This window comes from Plectropomus leopardus, chromosome 4 (assembly GCF_008729295.1).
Source record: "Plectropomus leopardus isolate mb chromosome 4, YSFRI_Pleo_2.0, whole genome shotgun sequence".
In the NCBI taxonomy this organism is placed as follows: Eukaryota; Metazoa; Chordata; class Actinopteri; order Perciformes; family Serranidae; genus Plectropomus; species Plectropomus leopardus.
The window spans coordinates 31,943,586-31,964,095 of NC_056466.1; the positions used below are offsets into that span (position 1 = coordinate 31,943,586).

The 20,510-nt window shown below is 38.4% G+C and overlaps 1 protein-coding gene across 2 annotated transcripts; it reads left to right on the forward strand.

Moving 5' to 3' along the window:
• Positions 1–1,530: 1,530 nt before the first annotated feature.
• LOC121942571 (multidrug and toxin extrusion protein 1-like) lies at positions 1,531–19,747 on the forward strand. Of its 2 annotated transcripts, none has more exons than XR_006105813.1 (16): positions 1,531–2,035; positions 5,759–5,860; positions 5,953–6,021; positions 6,155–6,303; positions 8,784–8,826; positions 9,654–9,698; positions 9,793–9,890; positions 10,420–10,517; positions 10,715–10,896; positions 13,134–13,242; positions 14,558–14,633; positions 15,615–15,684; positions 16,767–16,895; positions 16,984–17,078; positions 17,763–17,826; positions 17,939–17,972. XR_006105813.1 is itself a non-coding variant. In XM_042485819.1 (16 exons), the coding sequence occupies exons 1-16, from the start codon at positions 1,898–1,900 to the stop codon at positions 18,184–18,186; spliced, it is 1,719 nt and encodes a 572-aa protein (XP_042341753.1). In that variant the 5' UTR covers positions 1,531–1,897; the 3' UTR covers positions 18,187–19,747. The 2 variants fall into 2 exon arrangements, 1 of the variants encoding a protein (XP_042341753.1); XM_042485819.1 differs by having other exon boundaries at positions 16,767–16,899; positions 17,939–19,747.
• The last annotated feature ends 763 nt before the right edge of the window (positions 19,748–20,510 follow it).

The window sequence follows — 20,510 nt, forward strand, 5'->3', positions numbered from 1 at the left end:
CATACTATAACGTTTTTATGCAATTTTGGACAATGTACTATACTGTGACTTTTTTACCCTATTTTGGACAAAATACTATACTATGAAGTACTTAATTCTATTTTGGATTAATTACTCAGAAAGTTATATTGCAAATCCCCCCCAAAAAACACAACCAAATATGACTGATGCTGCGTTTGCACAGGCACCTACTTTTTACATCAAATTAATTTGCTCATAAGGCTTTTGGATATTCCAACATGAGCGAAGTCAGATTTCTTCCTCTGATTTTTAAAATGTTTATAATGTTGAAAAGTTGTATTCTGCCAGTATAAAGTGTAAAAGACATACATGACGTGCAATGCTGAACTTGAGGCAGTAGAACAGAGCTTCTCATACAAGGGAAAAACCTGCTTAAGGTGGTGCAAAAATAACTGGATGGTCTTTCACTCGTAAAGCATCTTCACGGAAGCATGACGATTGGTGGATGATTTGCTTTACAAGATGATCGATATCTAAGAGATGGTCAGTATGGAAAACACAGATAGTGTGTGTTTACATGGCACATTCTTTGTGTGAGGGTCTTGTGTAAATCCTAAATATTCCCCCAAACCTGTAGGCTCAGATCAGTCCCAGGTCTGCACTGAGCTGTGGAGGACCACGCTCACCAGGGGCCAGATGCATAAAGCTCTGTGTAGATTCACAACTATAACTGTGTACACACAAAAACAGAAGTATGTATTCACATTCATTGTCAGATATATAAAGCTGCACGCATACATCTTAATCTGTTATATAAATCCCCCTTTTGTCCAATCGAATAACATGGTCTGAACTCAGTGTTAAAGCAAATCCGGCCTGAATTTGCAGTCTACCCTCTTTTCTATTATTCATTCCTACTGCATATTATAGATATCTTATAAGTATTGTTACATAACATAGACGCACATAGAAAGAGGGTAAACTGAAAGATTTGGGTTAATCAATATCTTTTTGGGAGTCTGTGTCTACAGGCTGTGATTTTTTGCTGATGTCAGAGGCCCAAAAGGTGCAGAAATAAATTGTGTTGATATATCAATTAATAGGATCTCAAATCCCCACCATTTTTAAATTAAAATTGTTGAATCCCGTTTGTTTGTTTGAAACTGTATTTAAATGTTCTTTTATATTGAATTGTCTGGTTGGCCTTTTTTGTGTGTTCATTCTGTGAAGCAGGCAATGATAATAATACAAAATTATAAATATTATTTAAAAAAATATAGTCTTTTATTTCCATATTCACGACTGTCTTCGCATGACATGATGGTTCCACTGACGGAGAGAGAGAGAGAGAGAGAGAGAGAGAGAGAGAGAGAGAGATAGCCTATAGGCCCATATATATAAAATTGGTTTTTCATTTTGATCTGATTTTGAGGAGTCACGAGAGCAGCAGCAGGCGTCTCTTCTTGGTCTCGTGATGTTACCGCTGCTCGTCGGCGTTACGTCACCTCACCAGACAAGAGCAGAGTTATGGTCTGGCTGTATCCAGACTTCCCTATAATACATCCACGGTGACGGTCGGGACATGTGGAGATGACCCGCTGCCTTCTCCTTCCGGTGATCAAACACTCCTGTAAAAACATTCTGCAGAAACCGTTATTGTAACATTACCTCCAGCATGATCTCTGCTGTCTTCATTTCCTGATGACATGCTCACGTCAGGCCATGATGTAGACCCGTGACCAGGCACATTCCGTTTCGGTTTGAGGCGGGAGCCAATTCTGAAGAACTGCTCTGCACAGTCTGTCCCCCAAAACGTGTGCCCTCTCCTTTACAATTGTTTACCGGCTATGTTAGTGACAGACCTGTGGAGGATCCGAGGCTGAACACAGAGGAGCAGCTGCAGATATCAGCCCGTTTACAGCGCGTCTGATTCGGTATGGACGCTCCTGCAGCAGCTCCTGCAGCAGCTCCTGCACGGAACACCGGTGACGGCTACCTAAAGTGCACCGGAGGCTTCATCCCGCCGGAATACCGGATTGAGATGGTACAACTCCTCAAACTCGCTGCTCCGGTGGTAAGACTTCCTATCGCACTGGGCTGTAATTATTGAACAATGGTCTCTGACTGCGTGGGAGTGTTTTTTGAAAGGCTACTTTTTCATTCTTAGAGTCGGCAAATACAAGTAATTCCACTGCAGTCTTTATTTCAGTTGCTGTAAGACCACCTCGCTATAAGATAGTAAAAAACAAATAGATAAAATAATAAAAAAGCAAAACACAACTAAAACACAGAAAAAGACAACCAGCCAGATTAAGTCCACACTGTTCTGCAGATATGGCACAACTGTGATTTGTTTGTTTCCCTCACTTTCGCTTTCGTTTTAAATGCTACATCATAACCCTTGTGCTCTTGTGCCAGGCTCTGTCACTTTTACATATGTTGCAGCTAACACGCTTCCTTGTTTTGCATAATGTGAAGTGCTCCCAAACTTTTGAAGTTTTCGTACAAAACGTCCTCTCTGCCTCAGCCATGCCTCTTCAAAACACAGGCTTCTCCATCTGCATGTGACATTAACAATCCTGCCACACAGTGAGTGACGCACTAATCACGCGACACAACGAATCGATAATTTTATTCTTTTCCAGCACATTTAATAATTGATTATAATCGATTTTATTGCTTTTATTGTTGCAGCCCTAGTATACATAAGGTGCCAGAGTGCGTAAAACAGCATCAAATTTGAGCTTCTTCATCGAAAAGTGCCAGTGGAGGATCCCCCTGACAAAGGTCCTAGCCAAGCCTTTAATGTCCTAAAATAGTAGAAATGTCCCAACATTCAATAGCTGTCATAAAATCCCTGAGATGTCCTAACATTCTAGAGATTTCCTGACATTCTAGAGATGTCCTTAAATCCTGGAAAGTTCCTTAGATCCTAAAAATGTCTTAAAATCTGAGGAGCATCTAAAAATCCTAGAAATGTTCTAAAATTTGAGAAATGTTCTAAAATTTGAGAAATGTTCTAAAATCCTAGAAATCATATAAATTTTGAGAAATGTCCCCAAATCCTTGAAATTACCTCAAATTCGAGAAATGTCTTGAAATCCTTGAAAGGTCCTCAGTTCAAGAAATGTCCTAAAAACCTACAAATGTCTTAAAATCCTAGGAATGTCTCTAATCCTAGAAATGTGCTTTAATTCAGAGAAATGTCCTAAAATTCTTGAAAAGTCCCAAAGTCTAAGAAATGTGCTCATATCATAGTAATTTCCTAAAATCCCAAAAACATCCCCAATGTCTTACAGTCAGAGAAATGTCCTAAAATCCAAGAAAAGTCCTAAAACCCTAGGAACCAATATGGGGCTGCTGCGACTGACCCCACGCCTCCTGTCATTTTGCAAAAGTGGCCCCCAGGCAAAGCAAGTTGAGTTTCGCTGTTCTGACTGGACCCTCTGGCGGGTAGAGGGCCTTTGCTTTTCATTCTCAACAGTGGACAGGGGTTGGGGAGCGGGGTGGATGATGGGATAAAAGGGCGGTGAGTCGGAGGTCATCATCACTGATAATGTAGTTCCTGTCATGATCTGCTTGCATAAGTTCATAGTATGACGTTAAACAGCCAGGCTTGTAAATAACTACATTTGTAAGTAAATGTAGATGCATTGTGTTATCCACCGCTTACTATTGTTGCTGCCATGTTCACGGCAACATGTTCACTCACTTTATAACAACACTGAACAAAGATGAGTTATTGCAAATGCACATATCAATACTAGACACCTTAAAGAATATGTGTGCCAAAAATCTCTGTCCTATCTTTATGTTAACATACAACCAGGAAGAGAACTGCTCTGGTCATGTGACAATTTACACCAAACATGTGACATTGCACATTATTCATTTGAGACTATAATTTCAGTATTTGCCGGAAATGCATTGAAACAAAATTCAGTAACATTTTTAGAGCAAACTGAAAACATTTTTTTGTGGCCACTATTGTGACCGACGGAATTAAATTATTAAATTATGATCCAGGAAGTTCAAATCCGTGTTTTTCTTTCCAACTTTATTAACTTTATTTTATTTAATTGCATCAAATTCGACAACATACACGCTTGGGTCCCTAGAAATACACCTGCCACATGTGAGGTAGTTTGGATGAGCCATGGATCTATCATAAATCTGGATACAGCAGTGGGGGCGGAGCCTCGTTCATTCCTATTAAAGCTGCTCAATGGCATATTTTTCCGGGTTTAGAAATGTGTAAAATATTCGGGTCTACTGGCCCATAGAGCATGTGTAGTAGAGATTAACGGCAGCCGAATGCTGCCGAATGCTGCCGAGTGCGGCTGAGCGGTTAAGTCCTGCTGGCAGAGTGACCCTTTTCCGGATAAAGCTTCGGCTAGTTTGAATGGCGGTCTAAAAAATTTAATCTTGGGGCTCTTTTGGACTTAACAAATGTTATCGAATAGGATAGTTTACATCCAGACAGGGACAGAAGACGTTTATGGGGGTTTTGATGCTCACAAAAAATTATTTACTGATTTACAAACATCTCTTTCCCCATATAGCAAATGAGGAAAGTCTTTCTGGGCTAGTGTGCGTCACGTGACAGACTCAAACAGTGTAATTCCTCTTTCGGCCACTATTTAAATTTTGCATCAACCAATGGTGCACTTCCTGGGGGCTTGGGATGCATGGTTCCTGAGATATGCAAAGGACACATAACAAACACACACAAACACACACAAGAAGAAGAAGAGTAACAAGCACTCCGCTATGATGCCCCAAGCCCCCAGGAAGTGCGCCAGGCTCTGATGCAAATTTTACATAGAGGCCAAAAGTGGAATTACACTGTTTGAGTCTGTCACGTGATGCCCACTGGCCCAGAAAGACTTTTCCCCATTAACTTACATTGGTAAAGAGATTAAAGTGTAAAGCAGTGGATCATTTTTTGTGAGCATCAAACCCCCCCCGAAAAATGACTCATTTCACAATCTAGATTTAAGCCGTCCAGTTCGATAAAATTTGGAAAGTGTAAAAGAGCAGCAGGAATACATTTTTTGTACCATTTAAGCTAGCGAGGCGCTAAACCAGAAGTCAGTTGCTCCACCGGCAGAAGTTACCCGAGAAGGTCTGTCCTGTGCAAGCCTTATGGGTCCGTTTATCTGGGTATTCTGTACCCGAAAAAGAGCTTTTTTTTGTTTCATGCACCAGTGAGCAGTTGTGATAGGAATGAACGGGGGCCCACGTCCAAGGCTGTATCCATACTTTCTTAATACATCCATGTGATAACCTGGTCAGTCCACAGCAACACAGTTTAGTAGCATCGTGTAACTTCATCTGCATACTTGTTATCCTGTTTCTGATCGTGTGACTTTGCTGGTAATGTAGCGGATAACGAACCGTCTCTTTTGCTAGTAGCAGGACACATACATGCTTATCTCCTTCTTTTGTTTCTTTTGTGCTACCCCTCTATTGTTAGTAGCTCACAATGAATTCAGCTTCAGCGCTCAAAGTAATTAAACAGCGAAAAGTATGCAGAAAAACATTGAGAGCCATTGCCAATCAAAATGCCGGACATTGTTACAATATGTAGGACAAGGGGATAAATATGCTGTGCAGTCCTGCAGCCCTGCAGCACACCTGTTCACTCTGGTCAAGGTTTTAGTGTGTGATTAGAAGTTTCTGTGACAACTTGTGTTTCAACTACTCTTTCAATACAAACACATTTTTTTATATGTACACTGAGATTTCTATGAACAAGAAAATGAGGAAGGATATTGTGTTTGTTTTTGCTTTCCAGGTCCTTTCCCAGCTGATGGTGTTCATGATCAGTATCATCAGCATGGTGTTCTGTGGTCACCTGGGGAAAACTCAACTAGCAGGAGTATCTTTGGCAGCTGTTGTGAGGAGACATGCCTCTGAGCTCATCAACACCTGTTTATTGTTGTTGCCCTCTGAAATTTTATTGATTAATAATGTTTTTGTCAATTGCAGGTGGTTAATGTAACTGGTGTTTCCATTGGCACTGGTTTGTCGTCCACTTGTGATACTCTCATATCTCAGGTAGTGTCCTCTCCAGAGGTTGCTGCACATTGAGCTTCTGTATCAAGTTTGTTTTCTTGGCCTGTTCATGCCTTTGCTTGGTAGCATGATCCGTGTTGTTCACTCCACTTATTTATCTGCCTGTTTCATGCAGACGTATGGGAGCGGAAACTTGAAGCGTGTGGGAGTGATTCTCCAGAGGGGGGTTCTGATTCTGCTGCTGGCCTGTTTCCCCTGCTGGGCTGTTCTCATCAACACTGAAAATCTCTTACTTGCTGCCAAACAGAGTCCAGAGGTTGCCAGGTTAGTCAATTTTTAATTTAAAAAATCCTTGCTATCTTTCTCTTTGCTATATTTTTCATTTTGTCATCTTTTGTAACTTAATTGTTTTTATTTAATCTATTGCACGTTCGTCTGTCCTGAGAGTGGGATCCCTCAGTCGCTCTGCCTGAGGTTTCTGTGATTTTTTCCCCCCACTTTGGGGAGTTTTTCCTAAGTCGATATGAGGGTCTAAGGACAGAGGGATGTTGTATGCTATAAAGCCCTCTGAGGCAAATTGTGATTTTGGATAATGGGCTTTATAAATAAAATTGACTTGACTTGACTACTGTACATGTGGTCTTATCCAGACTGACAGCCAGTTTGGGAAATTAAAACCCAGAGTTTTCCGTCTCAGGGTTCATCAACACAGAGTTCAGGGTTAGGCTCAGAGTTTTATTAAATCTGCTCTTTGAAACAAGGCCCAGTAAAACGGGTTGGGTTTCCTATACAACTCATGTCACTCTCCTTTTAGTTCTGGTTTGATCCTCACTGGGATGCATGTCATGGGTTTCAGCAGATATTGGCCTTAAAATGCAACATTGTAATCAGCCAACATGCAGATTTTTGCCGATATCACAAATGTTTTTTTTATTGATAAAGTGAACATGTACAAAACAACAACCCTCAGTAAGTATTTTTCTTATTATTGCACAATGAATGAATATTACATACATTTCAAAAGCATTGTATTTTGTGTCTCCATCTGCTGGTGGGCCATCATGATAAGATAAGAGTTGGCATAATATGATGTTAATTCCACTACAGAAGAGACTTGATGATCATTAAAATGAGGTAGGGAAAAAAAAAAATCGATATCGGTTAGTGGCCAAATGGGCTGTTTATATTGGCACATCTGCTATGGGCAAAAAAAAATCCAATATCCTGCATCACTAATCTTCACCAACTCCAGAGAAAAATATCTGACTTAAGCTGCTTAACGCGTCACTATAGCTGTGTTTCCACCAGAAGCTTTTGGTATAGTACCTTTGGAACCAAAAGTAGCCCCTATAAACATGTACCTAGACCCTAGATCAGTTTATCGTTTTCCCCACAGACAGTACTCTTAAATTTTGGCTGGGTTGTTGTCACTTACTGCTCTGTCCAGCATTTGATTTCCCCCCCTTGATACAGATTGAAGTGTGCACCTTGTTTATCATATTCAGACCAGGGCTGCATGCTGACATTTTAAGAACAAACAAGAGCAGGCTGGAGTGAGAGTCTATCTCTATGGGATATTTAAAAATAGCGGGTTTGTCTATCGAGCTGGGGTTTAGAGATGCCAAAGCGCCCAGGAACAACGCTCAGCCTAATTTTTTTTCTCCAAGTTAGAATCGGAATATATGCAGATCACATAATCTGGTTGCAATTAATATACATTTTCTAAGCGGTGAAAGATCTGTTCATTACTTAAAGTATATGTCATTCAAGAGAGACAACAAAAACAGATGGAGTGGTCAAAGTTGTTGTATTGAAATTTAAGGTGTGCTGATCTTCAGCTTATCATTGAGTAAGATTACAGTGCAATGGCCTTAAAAGTTTCTGGCAGTTGGCCTAGTGGATGAAATGCTTTTTTCGTAGTCTCCAGCTACTGCTAGAGGCTGAAACATCCTTTTATTTTATAATGAAAGTTTATTAATGCAGAAAAACTTGTCACGGTATGAACAGTGGTGAAAGCAGCCACAGCTCAGCCCTGAGCAGAGTGTTGATTCTCTACTGACCAATAAATGCACTGCAGTGTTTCTAGCTCCACCTTTTAGTTCCTGATCTGTGTGCTAGGTAACCCAAGCAGAGGGGTAGGGATGTAACAGTTACCGGTTATCACGACAATTGTGGTGAAATTCCCAGACAGTTAATATTGTCATTCACATTTTTGATTTTCATGATAATCCTGAGTGATTATTGTGCTTTGAAATCACAGTAAATACTGTCAGCGGGGTCTGAAATTAACACCCGCCATGTGCCACATGTGACTAAATCTCACCTGCGAGTAGATGTCTGTGCCAGAATAGTCATGTATTAAACTCTGTTGAGGGTGACCAATAATGAGGATGGTTAGGATTGGTTCATTTGGTACCGTCCACAACTTTTTGTAATGGAAACGGAAAAAATGTTTACAGAACTGAACTGAACCGACCTGCTTGGTGGAAATGGGACTTATGTTCACCAGTTAGTCTCTAACTGTGTTTAGCTTTTTATGAGATGGAGCCCAGAGGTTGCCAGGTCAGTCCCCAGGGTGAGTTTTTTTTGTCTGCAGTGGAGCAGAGAATGGAGTTTGTGATTGCAATGCTGACAGTTTGATCGGCTCTGAATCACTTTATGACTTGTTAGCCTACATGTACAGTGACCTGTGCTCACGCTGATATCTCTGCCTCTACTGGTAGCTTCATATGTATAAAACCATATTTAGTGTTATCATTCAGTTCTACATATTTTTGACATACACACTGTCTTTCTGCTTGAAGTCTCTCCCAGCTGTATGTGAAGATCTTCATGCCTGCTTTGCCGGTGAGTTTGGTGAACTTTGTTTTCCTTCCCAACCCTTTGTGTCAAGGTCTTTTCAGTTTAAATCTTTTATCTTATTTTATATTGCAATACTATCATATTATTGATTTTGAAGAAACTCAAATGAGAAACCAATTGTACATAAAAAACAAAATGTCTGTGTTTGGTCAATCCTGTATATTGACGAATCACAAATCTTTATCCTCTCACCTTATACAGTATATTATTATATAACCCAATCCTTTGTTCAACATGTTGCAAATGTGTGTGTCTATTTGTTATATAATCATTATCAGGCTTGGGCAGTATGTAATGTTGTTTACCTTCATACCTTCCTGAAATTTTACCGGGGTATACGGCATATTTGTTGTAAGTGCGCAGTGCTATGCACAATACACAGTATAAGCCTACATTATGTTAAGACAAGATGTTCTCAAGATGTATTCATCATAAAACAAACTTCATTCAATTCATGTAAAAAACACACTGTTATTACCCATGGTCTCTCTCTGCCTGCTGGCCGCCAGATGTTTACAGTTCTGTAACTTCTCCGTCCACCACTAGGTATCACAGTGTCTTTTGACTCAGCTGCCTGTTTCATCAGCAGAGAGCAGAGACTGAGCTCTGGTGGTGCGTGCTGTGCACGACATACAATTAGTTTAGAAAGAAAAGGGCCTGTATATATGATATATTCAAAGACATAGGATTCCTAAATACCCTGGCATACCGAAACACCATGATTCCACCCAAGCCTAATCATTATGCTCAAGCTAAAATCAAGCTATCCCAAATTAACACTGTTGAAATCTTGTGTGTGTCTCTTTCTGCAGGCAACTTTTATGTACCAGTTAGAAGGAAGGTATCTTCAAAATCAGGTGCAGTGTCCTGATACAAGGCATTGATGTGAAATATAACCATGGCTGAAGAACACTTGATGTTATCAACATTAAACTGTGCTGTGGGTTACAGGGAATAATGTGGCCTCAGGTCATAACCGGAGTGATTGGAAATGTCCTCAATGTAATCATCAACTACGTCTTCCTTTATCCTCTGGAGCTGGGAGTCGCGTGAGTTTAAAAAAATCCTAATAACATGGAATGAATTATTAATGTACTATAATACTCAGTCTTTAGCATTGTCAATATCAATATTCCTGCTTATGTCAATTGCAGCTGTAGTGAATATCAACAAGGTATCATTTTAGTCTTTAACCTCTACCTGACTGTCCATCTGACCCAGCACTCCAATTCATCATAATAACTTGAACCGCTGCGTTTTCTGCTTGATTTTTTACAAGTTTAAGTTGAAGATCTAAGAATTTTTCATGCAATCTCTCAAATTTCGATTGCAAATTTGTTACTATCTTCTGTTAGTGAGAACTTTTACATTGTAAAAGGGTTTCTTTATTGTGTCAGTTAGTTTAGGCTTATATTATTGAGGCACAGTGTCAATAACAATCTGAAAAGAAACTATATGAAGCACAGATTACTGTAACAGTCAACCTGTGGGTATTTATCAGGAAATGAGTCATTTCTCCTTGTTCTCCTTCACTACTCTGTCTCTTGAACCTGCTGGTTCTCCATGATCCTGCTGAAGTGGATCTGCTGCAGCTAATGCAATCTCACAGTATTTGCTGGCTGTGTTCTTATTCACTTACATCTGGTGGAGGGGTCTGCATAAGGCCACATGGGGAGGTCAGTTCTTTTCTCCATTTTGCAATGACTGTAACATGATTTTGATGGTGAAAATGTTTAACAGTATTTAAAACGTTGTTATCCCTATTTAGCACTTCTGTATTTTATAGTGTTGTAATTGAGCATGTTTTATGAGCATTCAAGTGTTTGGTTTTTAATTAATTTGCAGTCTGTAACTCCACATCATTGACCCACAGGCTGGTCACTGGACTGTCTGCAGGAGTGGGGACCCTTCGTCAAACTGGCCATTCCCAGTATGCTCATGATTTGTCTATCATGGTGGATATTTGAAGTCGGAGGATTGCTAGCCGGTGTGATCAGCGAGGTTGAGCTGGGAGCTCAGTCCATAGCATACCAGCTGTGCATTACAGCTTACATGGTAACTCCTCATTGGTTTTTCAAGCCTTGTAGTTAGAGATACTCAGAGTGTATTGGTGGTTGCTCCCATGAAATGATGATTTGGGATGTGTAGCCGTCAATAAAAAACAAAAAAAAACAAAAAAATATTTTCTTTCTAGATGTATTGAGTATTGTGTTTTGTTTTGTGTAGTAAGTGGAAGTTTAAAATTTTTGGTTCAAAAGCACACAAGCAGCATCATCAAATTTTGATTGTGATTGGTGCACAGAAATATCTTACATTGACTCTTTTTCAACTGAGCCTCACCTTCTTTACAACATATGAATAACAATAGCATGGACAAAAAGGAATAGTTTGTCATTTTTGGCAGCACTACAGTGTTAATCACTAGTAGATGGATTGTGTTACCTTTGGACAAAAAAAGCAATATATACTAATACTAATTGTTTTTCCTAATGCGGTGAAGGCTTGACTCGCCCTTCCGTTTTTGCTGATACTTGTTGCCTTAGGGTCAGAGTAAGAATGTCAGGGTGTGACAGTCAGATGCAGAGGAGGGCTGGCCATGCCCTCGCTATCCTAGGAAACACAAATTCGCTAATGGTACAGACATGAGACATGAGTAGTGTCATTCATTTAATCAAGTCTCTGCAAGAAAGCAAATAAAAAAAATAACCAGTATATTCCTTTAAGGCAAGAACAACCCAAATTCCAAAAACGTTGGGACACTTTGTGAAACATAAATGGAATCAGATTGCAATGATTTCTAAATCCTTTTTGACCTATAGTTATTTGGATACAGTGCAGATAGGATAATTAATGTTCAGAATATAGTTACCACTGTGTTAGATCTTCCTTTCAACACTCTTTCAACACACAGTGTTAGGGAGCTGTTTGAGAATTGTTAGTATACACAACTGAAGTGTAGTATATGACTTCAGTTGTCCTGCAGTCTGTACTCTGTTGTCGTATTTAGCATTTCATAATGCGCCACACATTTCTAATTAGAGACAGGACTGGACTGCAGGCAGGCCAGTCTAGTAGCTGCACTCTTTTACTACGAAGCCACGCTGTTGTAACACGTGTAGAATATGTCTCATTGTCTTGCTGAAACAAACAGGGACGTCCCCGAAAAAGGCATTGTCTGAATGGCAGCATATGTTTCCCCAAAACCTGTATGTACCTTTCAGCATTCATACTATATTCATAGATATGCAAGTTACCTCTAATGCCATGGGCACTAACACACCCCCATACCGTCACAGATGCTTTGAACTTTGAGCTGGTAACAATCTGGATGGTCCTTTTCCTCTAGTTCAGAGGACATGATGTCCATGATGTCCAAAAACAATCTGAAATGTGGACTCATCAGACCACAGCACATTTTTCCACTTTGTGTCAGTCCGTCTCAGATGAACTCGGGTCCAGAGAAGTCAGCGTTGTTTCTGGATGTTTTGTGATATCTGGCTTTCGCTATACATGACGGAGTCTGTACCAGTATTTGTAGATGCAGCGATGAACTGTGTTTACTGACAGTGTTTTTCTGAAGTGTTCTTAGCCCATGGTGTAATATTCTTCAAACAATCATGTTGGTTTTTAAGGCAGTGTCACCTGATGGATCGAAAGCCACGGGCATTTAATGTTGGTTTTTAGCCTTGCCCCTTACCTGCAGAGATATCTCCAGATTCTCTGAATCATTTGATGATATTACAGACTGTAGATGGTTGAATCCCCAAATCTTTTGTAATTGCATGTTGTTCTTAAACTGTTGGACTGCTTGCCCACGCAGTTTTTCACAAACTGGCAATCCTTGCTTGTAAACAACGGAGCCTTTTAAGTATGCCCATTTCATACCCAGCCATGATCCGTTAATCTTCTACCAGTTAATATGTTAACCTGTGCAATGTTCCAGGTGTTTTTTGAGTATTTCCCAAATTTCCCAGTCGTTTGTTCCCCCTGTCCCAACTTTTTTGGAACATGTTACAGACATCAAATTCAACAAGTTTATATAATTTACAAAAAAAAAAAAAAAGTTTATCGGTTTGAACATCAAATACCTTATCTTTTTATTTTATTCAGTTGAATATAAGTCAAAACAGACTTAGAAATTATTGCATTCTGTTTTTTGTTTTTTTGTTTTTTTTGCACAGTGTCCCAGGATATTTGGAATCAAGGTTGTATTTGTTTCAAATACTATTATAATCTAAAATAGTGTATTTACACATTAATAATCCCTGTCATTGTGTAATTTTCTTTCACAGTTCCCACTAGGATTTTCCGTGGCTGCCAGTGTACGAGTTGGGAATGCTCTGGGAGCAGGAAACACAGAGCAGGCTAAGCTTTCTTGCAAAGTCCCCATCATTTGTGCATGTAAGACCCAATCCACACTGTACATGTTGCTTGCATTATAACCACATAAAGTCATAAACACATAGGGCCCGCTTTAATATTACACACACTTGTATTGCTATGTGCTCAAAATGTGCTTTTCAAAATCAAGCTCTAAAAAATATTATACATATACATATACAAACATGTGAAAAAAACACAAAAAATGAATTATTGTTAATATAATACATGCCAAGTAGTTGTTATTATGATCACAGCCTGGCATATGTCAATGGTTAGCATCAACATTCATTTTTATACATTTTTAAAAAAATGTTGCAAAATTATGCAGTGCCAAATACACTCATACTGCTCTGCACACAAAATGTGCCCTTTAAACTTAGGCTCTAAAAATATCATACAATTATATGATTTTATACTTTCATTTAGTTTATTTTTTTAAACCAGCATCACAAATATCAAATATTTATTAATTTTCAGAAATTTAAGCCTTTAAATGCCAGGTTTTTGTTACGATGCCACTACTTTTTTTAGATGATAAACACACACACACACACACACAAATACTACATGCAAAGTAGATTTTTTTTTTTATGATCACAGCCTGGAATATGTCAATGATTAGCAGCAACATTGATTGTGACACTGCACCTAGTGAAAATAGCATGTATTTTCTCCATATGCTGAATATGGTCAAAATGACAATGTCATTTAGAAAAAAGTAAAAATGACAAATTCTAGGGCAAAAGCCCAGAATGACACCCAGAAATAATACAATGCATGTTTTTATGCTTTGATGACCGTGGGTTCAGTTTGAATGGGTTTCAGTAGCGTCTTTTTTGCACTTAACAGTTTGAATGTAACAATTTAGTTTCCACAGTGTATTTTAGACTTATTGTAGGAGCTGAGCTGGAAATTCCAAGATTAAACAAAGATACACAATCTTTCCAAAATGAATGTCATATGCATGAACACAGCCACAATTTTCCAGAAATGAAGAATGGAATTGGTATCAAAATCACAGTTCCTAAGGGTTAAATAAATATGTACAGGTATTTCACCTGAGCAAATGGTAGTAGTATTTGTGGTAGTGATGTATGGGCTACCACTTTGCATGAAGAATATATGTCATTCATTTGACCAGGTGTCACATCAACTAAAAATAAAAACCCCATACAATGTAAAACATAGAAATACAGTAAGTGAAAAACACACCCCCCCCCCCTTTTTTTTGATCATCTTTTCTCTCTTGAAATTTCTTGTCTTACAGTCTTCCATTGTTCTTTGTTCAACATATTAAATAACACATGCTGTTTCTGTGTCTCTGTTCTAACAGTCATCATTGCATGCTTTGTTGGAGCCAGTCTCAGCAGTGCCAGATATGTCATTGGATACATTTTCACATCAGAGCAGTGAGTATACTCTTTGACAAGATAAATTTCACCGTCCAGCACTGACAGAAACTAATATGTATTTAGGGGATCTTTAGTAGCAGTCTGTGTGCCATAGCAGGCTTGGTGTCATCATGCTATCCAGACTGCTCAACTACTGTATGTTCATCGTCTTGCATCATCATGCTGACTCACAAGTGCCAAACTATGATTTTTAAATGAGGCTCAGTTATACGGTATTCAGCAAGTCTTTCATTTCGTTAATGGTGATGCTGAAATAAACACTAAAGAACTCTGCTCATTCCATGTCTCCAGAGTCTGCCTAATAATTGTGTATTTCTATTACTTGACTGAAAAATAAGTTACACAATGAACCCTTTGTAACATAAGCAAATTAGCGTGATTTCTTTTAAAAACACTGGAAGAAATCAGCAGCTTCACAAGAAATTAACCAAAAGTTAGCAAAAAATTACTGAGGTTGATTTAAAAAACAATAAATATATATTTTAGTAACCTAATTTTAATTCAATTATTATAGTTATAAATAAAGTTTTCTTTGTATTTTTCCCTAGTTATTCTGTAATATTCTATCAATTTCCTCTCTCTCTTTTTAGAGCATTTTTTCCAATCATTTTCTTCTCACTTTATTATTTTTTTTAATTTTCCATTGGCGTGACATTTCATGCCAAGTTGCTGATTGATGTTTCTGAAAGAAATTAAATGTTTCAAAGGTTTCAATGCTGATGAATGGAGGATGAATACAGCAAAAGAAAACCAATGACCTTCCAGGTTTCAATGGGTTAAAAAGCTAAATGTGGGATGACAATGTCTAAGTTTCAGCTTTTGTCTTAATTTTATTGATTGATGATAGGGATGATTTTTAATGGAATTCCTTCACTATATAACAAAAAAACCCTCCCTTGTCTTTGACTTTCACATTCAGGTATGAGTGTCTGTAAATATCTGTGTATCTAACAAGAATGTTTGTTTGCTTTTTTGTAGAGACATCATTCGGAGAGTTGCTGATGTCATGCTCATATTCGGTTTAATGCATGTTTGCGATGCCACTGCGGTGAGATACAATGCACAACTATTTTTTTAATACATGTATTCTATAAAGCAGTGATACTCAGCTTATGGCTCAAATCTGGCCTGCCATAGAATATCGGGTGGCCTGCCGACCATTTTCTAATTCATAATGAAAACAAATTGATTCACACTTCTTTTGTGCTCTGGATGTTAATAAGTTTCCAGAGCAAATTTTTTTTAAAAAGCATAAAAATTGAGGAACAGTGCCAGGGGGCCCCCTGATGGAGGTCCAGGCTGAACCCAAATGTCCTCAAATCTATGAAACAGCCATGTGTACACCTGACTTGCGCAGGGCTGCGGTGACTGGATCACAAAGATGAGTGAGGACAGCAAACAGCAGAAGGTTGATAAGAGCAAATGTATGTGTTATATGTAGTGATAAATATTGTAACAAGGTGGGTTTCCATTAACCCTCAAATTACGCAAATTGAAATTGCGAATATAAAATGTGCCGAATGGAAAGACATCAATATCGAAAAAACTCCCATTTACTGCACAAAAGTTTTTATGCTAGCATGAGGTGGTATTTCAGGCGATTTGAAAAAAAATATTTTGCAGAACTGCAATGGAAACACTTTTTTTCATTTTTATAGGTCACATGATATACAACAAAGACTCGTTACAAGAGATGTTATTGCATTGCATAACTCTTCAGAAGCTGAGTGGAAGTTTTGAATCTGCAATCTGTGACATCGTGGACTATCACCTCCAAGAAATCCCTCATACATACATGGCATTTCCCGCATACACGGGAGCATAAAGCTGCTAATGTTTGAACTCCATCTCCATGCTTCTTGGAATGTTATCGCCAGAGGAGAATTCGCTGGAAATGCAGTCATCTTGAATTTGTGTTTTATCAATATTTCGAAAATATCGCTTAAGTTTTGCAAAAAACTGTAATGGAAACCCGCCTAATGTTGGATCATTAACTGGACCCCGGCCTCATATAATTTTAGAAAAGTGGCCCTTGGGCAAAGCATGTTGAGTATCTCTGCCATAAAGTATTTTAGACATACTGACACATAAAAAATGTTATTTGAGAAAGTCTGTATTTGATGTGGACAGGGTGTGGCTGCAGGCGTTCTCAGGGGAGCAGGGAAACAACTGGTTGGTGCTCTTTGTAACCTGGTGGGGTTCTATTTCATCGGCTTCCCTATAGGTGTGTCCCTGATGTTTGCAGCAAATATGGGAATTGTAGGTAAGACCAGACTACAAATATTCATTGCCTTCTGCTTTTCAGCTGACAGAAAAGCCATTACAGCACATCCTCTTTTTTGTATAGGACTATGGACAGGACTCACCATTGGCGTGTCCCTGCAGGCGATTGTTTTTATCACATTCTTGTGCAAACTTGATTGGAAAAATGCTGCTGAAGAGGTGGGTACCTTAATCAGATTTAGTCAGAGTGTTTTTATGTAATTTTTTAATGTTGTCTTAACCCTTTAACAGCCATTGTAACCGCATGGTTTACATTTTTTTTTTTTTTTTGCATCAAATTGCTTCATCGTAAACTCGGCAAAACCAAATTTAGTATTTTGATTATACTCTAATTCTATACAATTCTGTTTTTTTGTAAATTTTAATTGACTATTTTTTACCATATTTTTTAAACAGATTTTCTTTCCAGATTCATTATTATTTGTATTTCTTTGCATTTATTTATTTTATTTGCTTATTTTTATATGTATTTTGTTTGTTTATTTATTTATTTTATGAAGTTAAATAACACTGACAATTTGTTTTTCACCATGCATTTTATATAATTTTTTATTTTACTAGATTTATTTTCATTTGTATCTATTTGATTTTGTTGATTTTTATTTTTTTATTGTATGAAGTCACTTTTTTTTAAGATTTCTATAATATCACATTGACTTTTGCTCTTTTTACATGCATTGTGCTTGGATTTTTAAAAAAGTGATACTTTTTTTCCGCCTATTCTGTGGTTTATAATGTTGTATAATGTTTTGCCAAGGTATTACTTAGTGTGAGTGTTACAGAGTTAAGATGTGTTTGACGTTAAAATGCATGTCAGCATCTATTCTCAATGTCTCTGATTAGGCTCTTGTGAGAGCAGGAGTGGAGATCAGAAAAGAAAAGGAGATGGTTGAGTTGGAAGGCACTGGTGAGTAAAGGCACCGTCCTCATGCTCTTACTGTCATTAAATGATACATCCCTGCTTTTAGTCATTCGCTTATTTAACAGTTTTTATGTTAATACTATACGTTCCTTCTTAGACTCCAGTCAAAACCAGGCACAAGTCAGTACGACTCTTTCCAGATCTGTGAGTGCTGAGGAGGATGACGCAGACCTGGAAGTGCATGATTCAGGCCAGAGTCCTCTACAGTTCACAACCACTACAGTGGGAGACCCTCTGTCATTAAAGCAGCTGGTTTTACGGCGTGGCCTGGCACTGCTAATCATGATTGTGATCCTCACCGCTGGAATTGTGACCAGCAGCAAGCTGGTGAAAGTGTTCAAATGAGTCTCCCTAAAAACTCAGAAATCATTTTCAATGTTAACATTTAGTGTCAAAGGGCTGCTTGTCACTTTGATTCCACTGAGAGTCAGCTCACTAGTCTGCAGCTCTGTGCCTTTTCCAGCCTCTCATTCAGAGGCATAAGCTTGTTGGTCTGTGTAGCAACGGCTGTCAGCAACACTCTCATATTCCCACTTTCTGCTGCAATGTGACTTGTGATGAGTCCAAGAGCCAAAGACAACTATTTATTTTTCCACACTAACAGACCAAACCAGGGAAATAACAAAAGCAAAAAACTTGATCAGTTTGTGTAGTGCCAGCCTGTTTTCACTCCTAAGTCGTTAAATACAGCCACTTTTGCAGTGCTTTTTGTGTAAGATCCCAACACCAAAAGCCACCTTTTGCGTCCGTATGATATGCCGCTGGATTGCGTTAGTTGAGAATGTGGCCCAACAGAACCATATGCAGTGTTATAATACGCCACCAGGTGGCTGGATGCCACAACAGCATGATATGTGAACAGGTGTGGTCAGTTGAGAACACGGCTGGATGGAACCCGTCGTGTTCACATAATATGCAGCTAGATGGCATCAGGTTGAAATGCTGCAAGTAACGATGCAATATAATGAGCACAATAGTCCCTGTAGGGCAGGTAGGAGGGGCTGTGGATGGGTCCAACAAACGCCAGACTTTCATGCAGGAGTCCAGTGTTTGTTTCCCGTGATGTTTTTTTTTCTACGCCTTACCATGTGCATCTTTTTCCTAATCCTAACCATCTTTTCCAGCATGTGCGTTTGTTGATGTCCCTGCATTGGTTGTAATGTACTTTTGTTGTCTAAAATAACCACATGCAGAGTCAAGACTATGAGTCAGCATTGCTCCTGCGCTGCTTGTATGTGTCCCCTTTTCCCCTTAAGGAGATCAGAAAAGTACTCTTTGTGTTTATTACTGAATACACACCATGGTGGTGAGGAATAGTTCATACTCGTATTAAAAATCACAGTAACGGCATCATTTAACGTCAACAGCAGACACAGAAGGGTACCTAGAGTGTTATATGTAGACGTGGAGGTTCACTGCAAAGCCGCAATATGTGACATCTTGAGATGTGAAAGTGATGAAAGGTCAATGGGCACTTTAATATCATAACATTCTTCACTTTTCTGGCCATTATTCAGAGGCATAACTCAGGAACAGTAGGAGAGACATTTGGTCAAATACTGAATTGGTGACACTAATCTTGGGTAATCACCTTGAAACTATGTTGATTGTATAGATTTTTGCTGCATATGTGTGTGAAGCATTTTTAAAATTTATGCAGTGTGATCCCTATTTGAAGCATTGCCTGTTGCTGTGGCCACATATAGTATGTCTGTGCACATATGGATGTAAAATGTAACTTGATTATTTAGTTGACTAGTTAACTATAGTTTTAGAGATAGAAGAGATTCACCTTGTAGTTCAAATCAGACCAAAATGTGTGGAGTTCCTCAGGGATCAATCTTTGAACCACTCTTATTTAATGTGCATATCATACATATTTGTCCTGTTGTTGTATTTTGCATAGTATCTTTTTTCATAGTTTAATTCTACTTTTACTATTGTATATTTACATTATTTATTTATTTTGTTATTTTCTTATAAAGTACTTTATTGTTTATTTCCTCTTAATATGTTTATTGTGTGCACCTATCAAATTCCTTATAATCAAAACCTACTTTTTTATCAACATTATAATGATGATTCTCAAAGAACTAGAATACATTTTGATCCCAAAACAAGAGGGCTTAAAGGTCTGTGCTCATCTTGACTCTGTCACTGAAAACTAAAACGTAAATCAAAAATTTTGGTCCAGTAATGTATTCAGACTACATCTTGATGTTTTATGAAAAACTTTGATTTATCACACATATGAAAGGTACAAAAAGTGTTCCATGAAAACTTAGTGATGTTCCAAAGACATAAAAATAATGCTCTATTTAGCAGTCAATTGATAATTGATTTTGCAATGGCTAGCTTGTGGTTATACTGGGACATTTTTAGGTTTTTATTTTAAGGTCCAGAGTGTAGTATTTAGGGACATTATTTGAAAAGATGTAAAATAAGAAGTATGTTTTTTTGGTTTTCATAACCTTAGAATGAGCGGTTTATATCTTCATATGGAACAGGTCTTCTTCATCAGAGTGTGACATGTTTCTACAGTAGCCGAGAATGGAATAACCAAACACTGGCTCTAGACAGGGCTATATGTGTTTTTGCATTTTCTTCAGCCAACTGTATTTCTCCTACACTCATGTTTCTTAAACTGTTTCTGACCAAGTACCACTTAT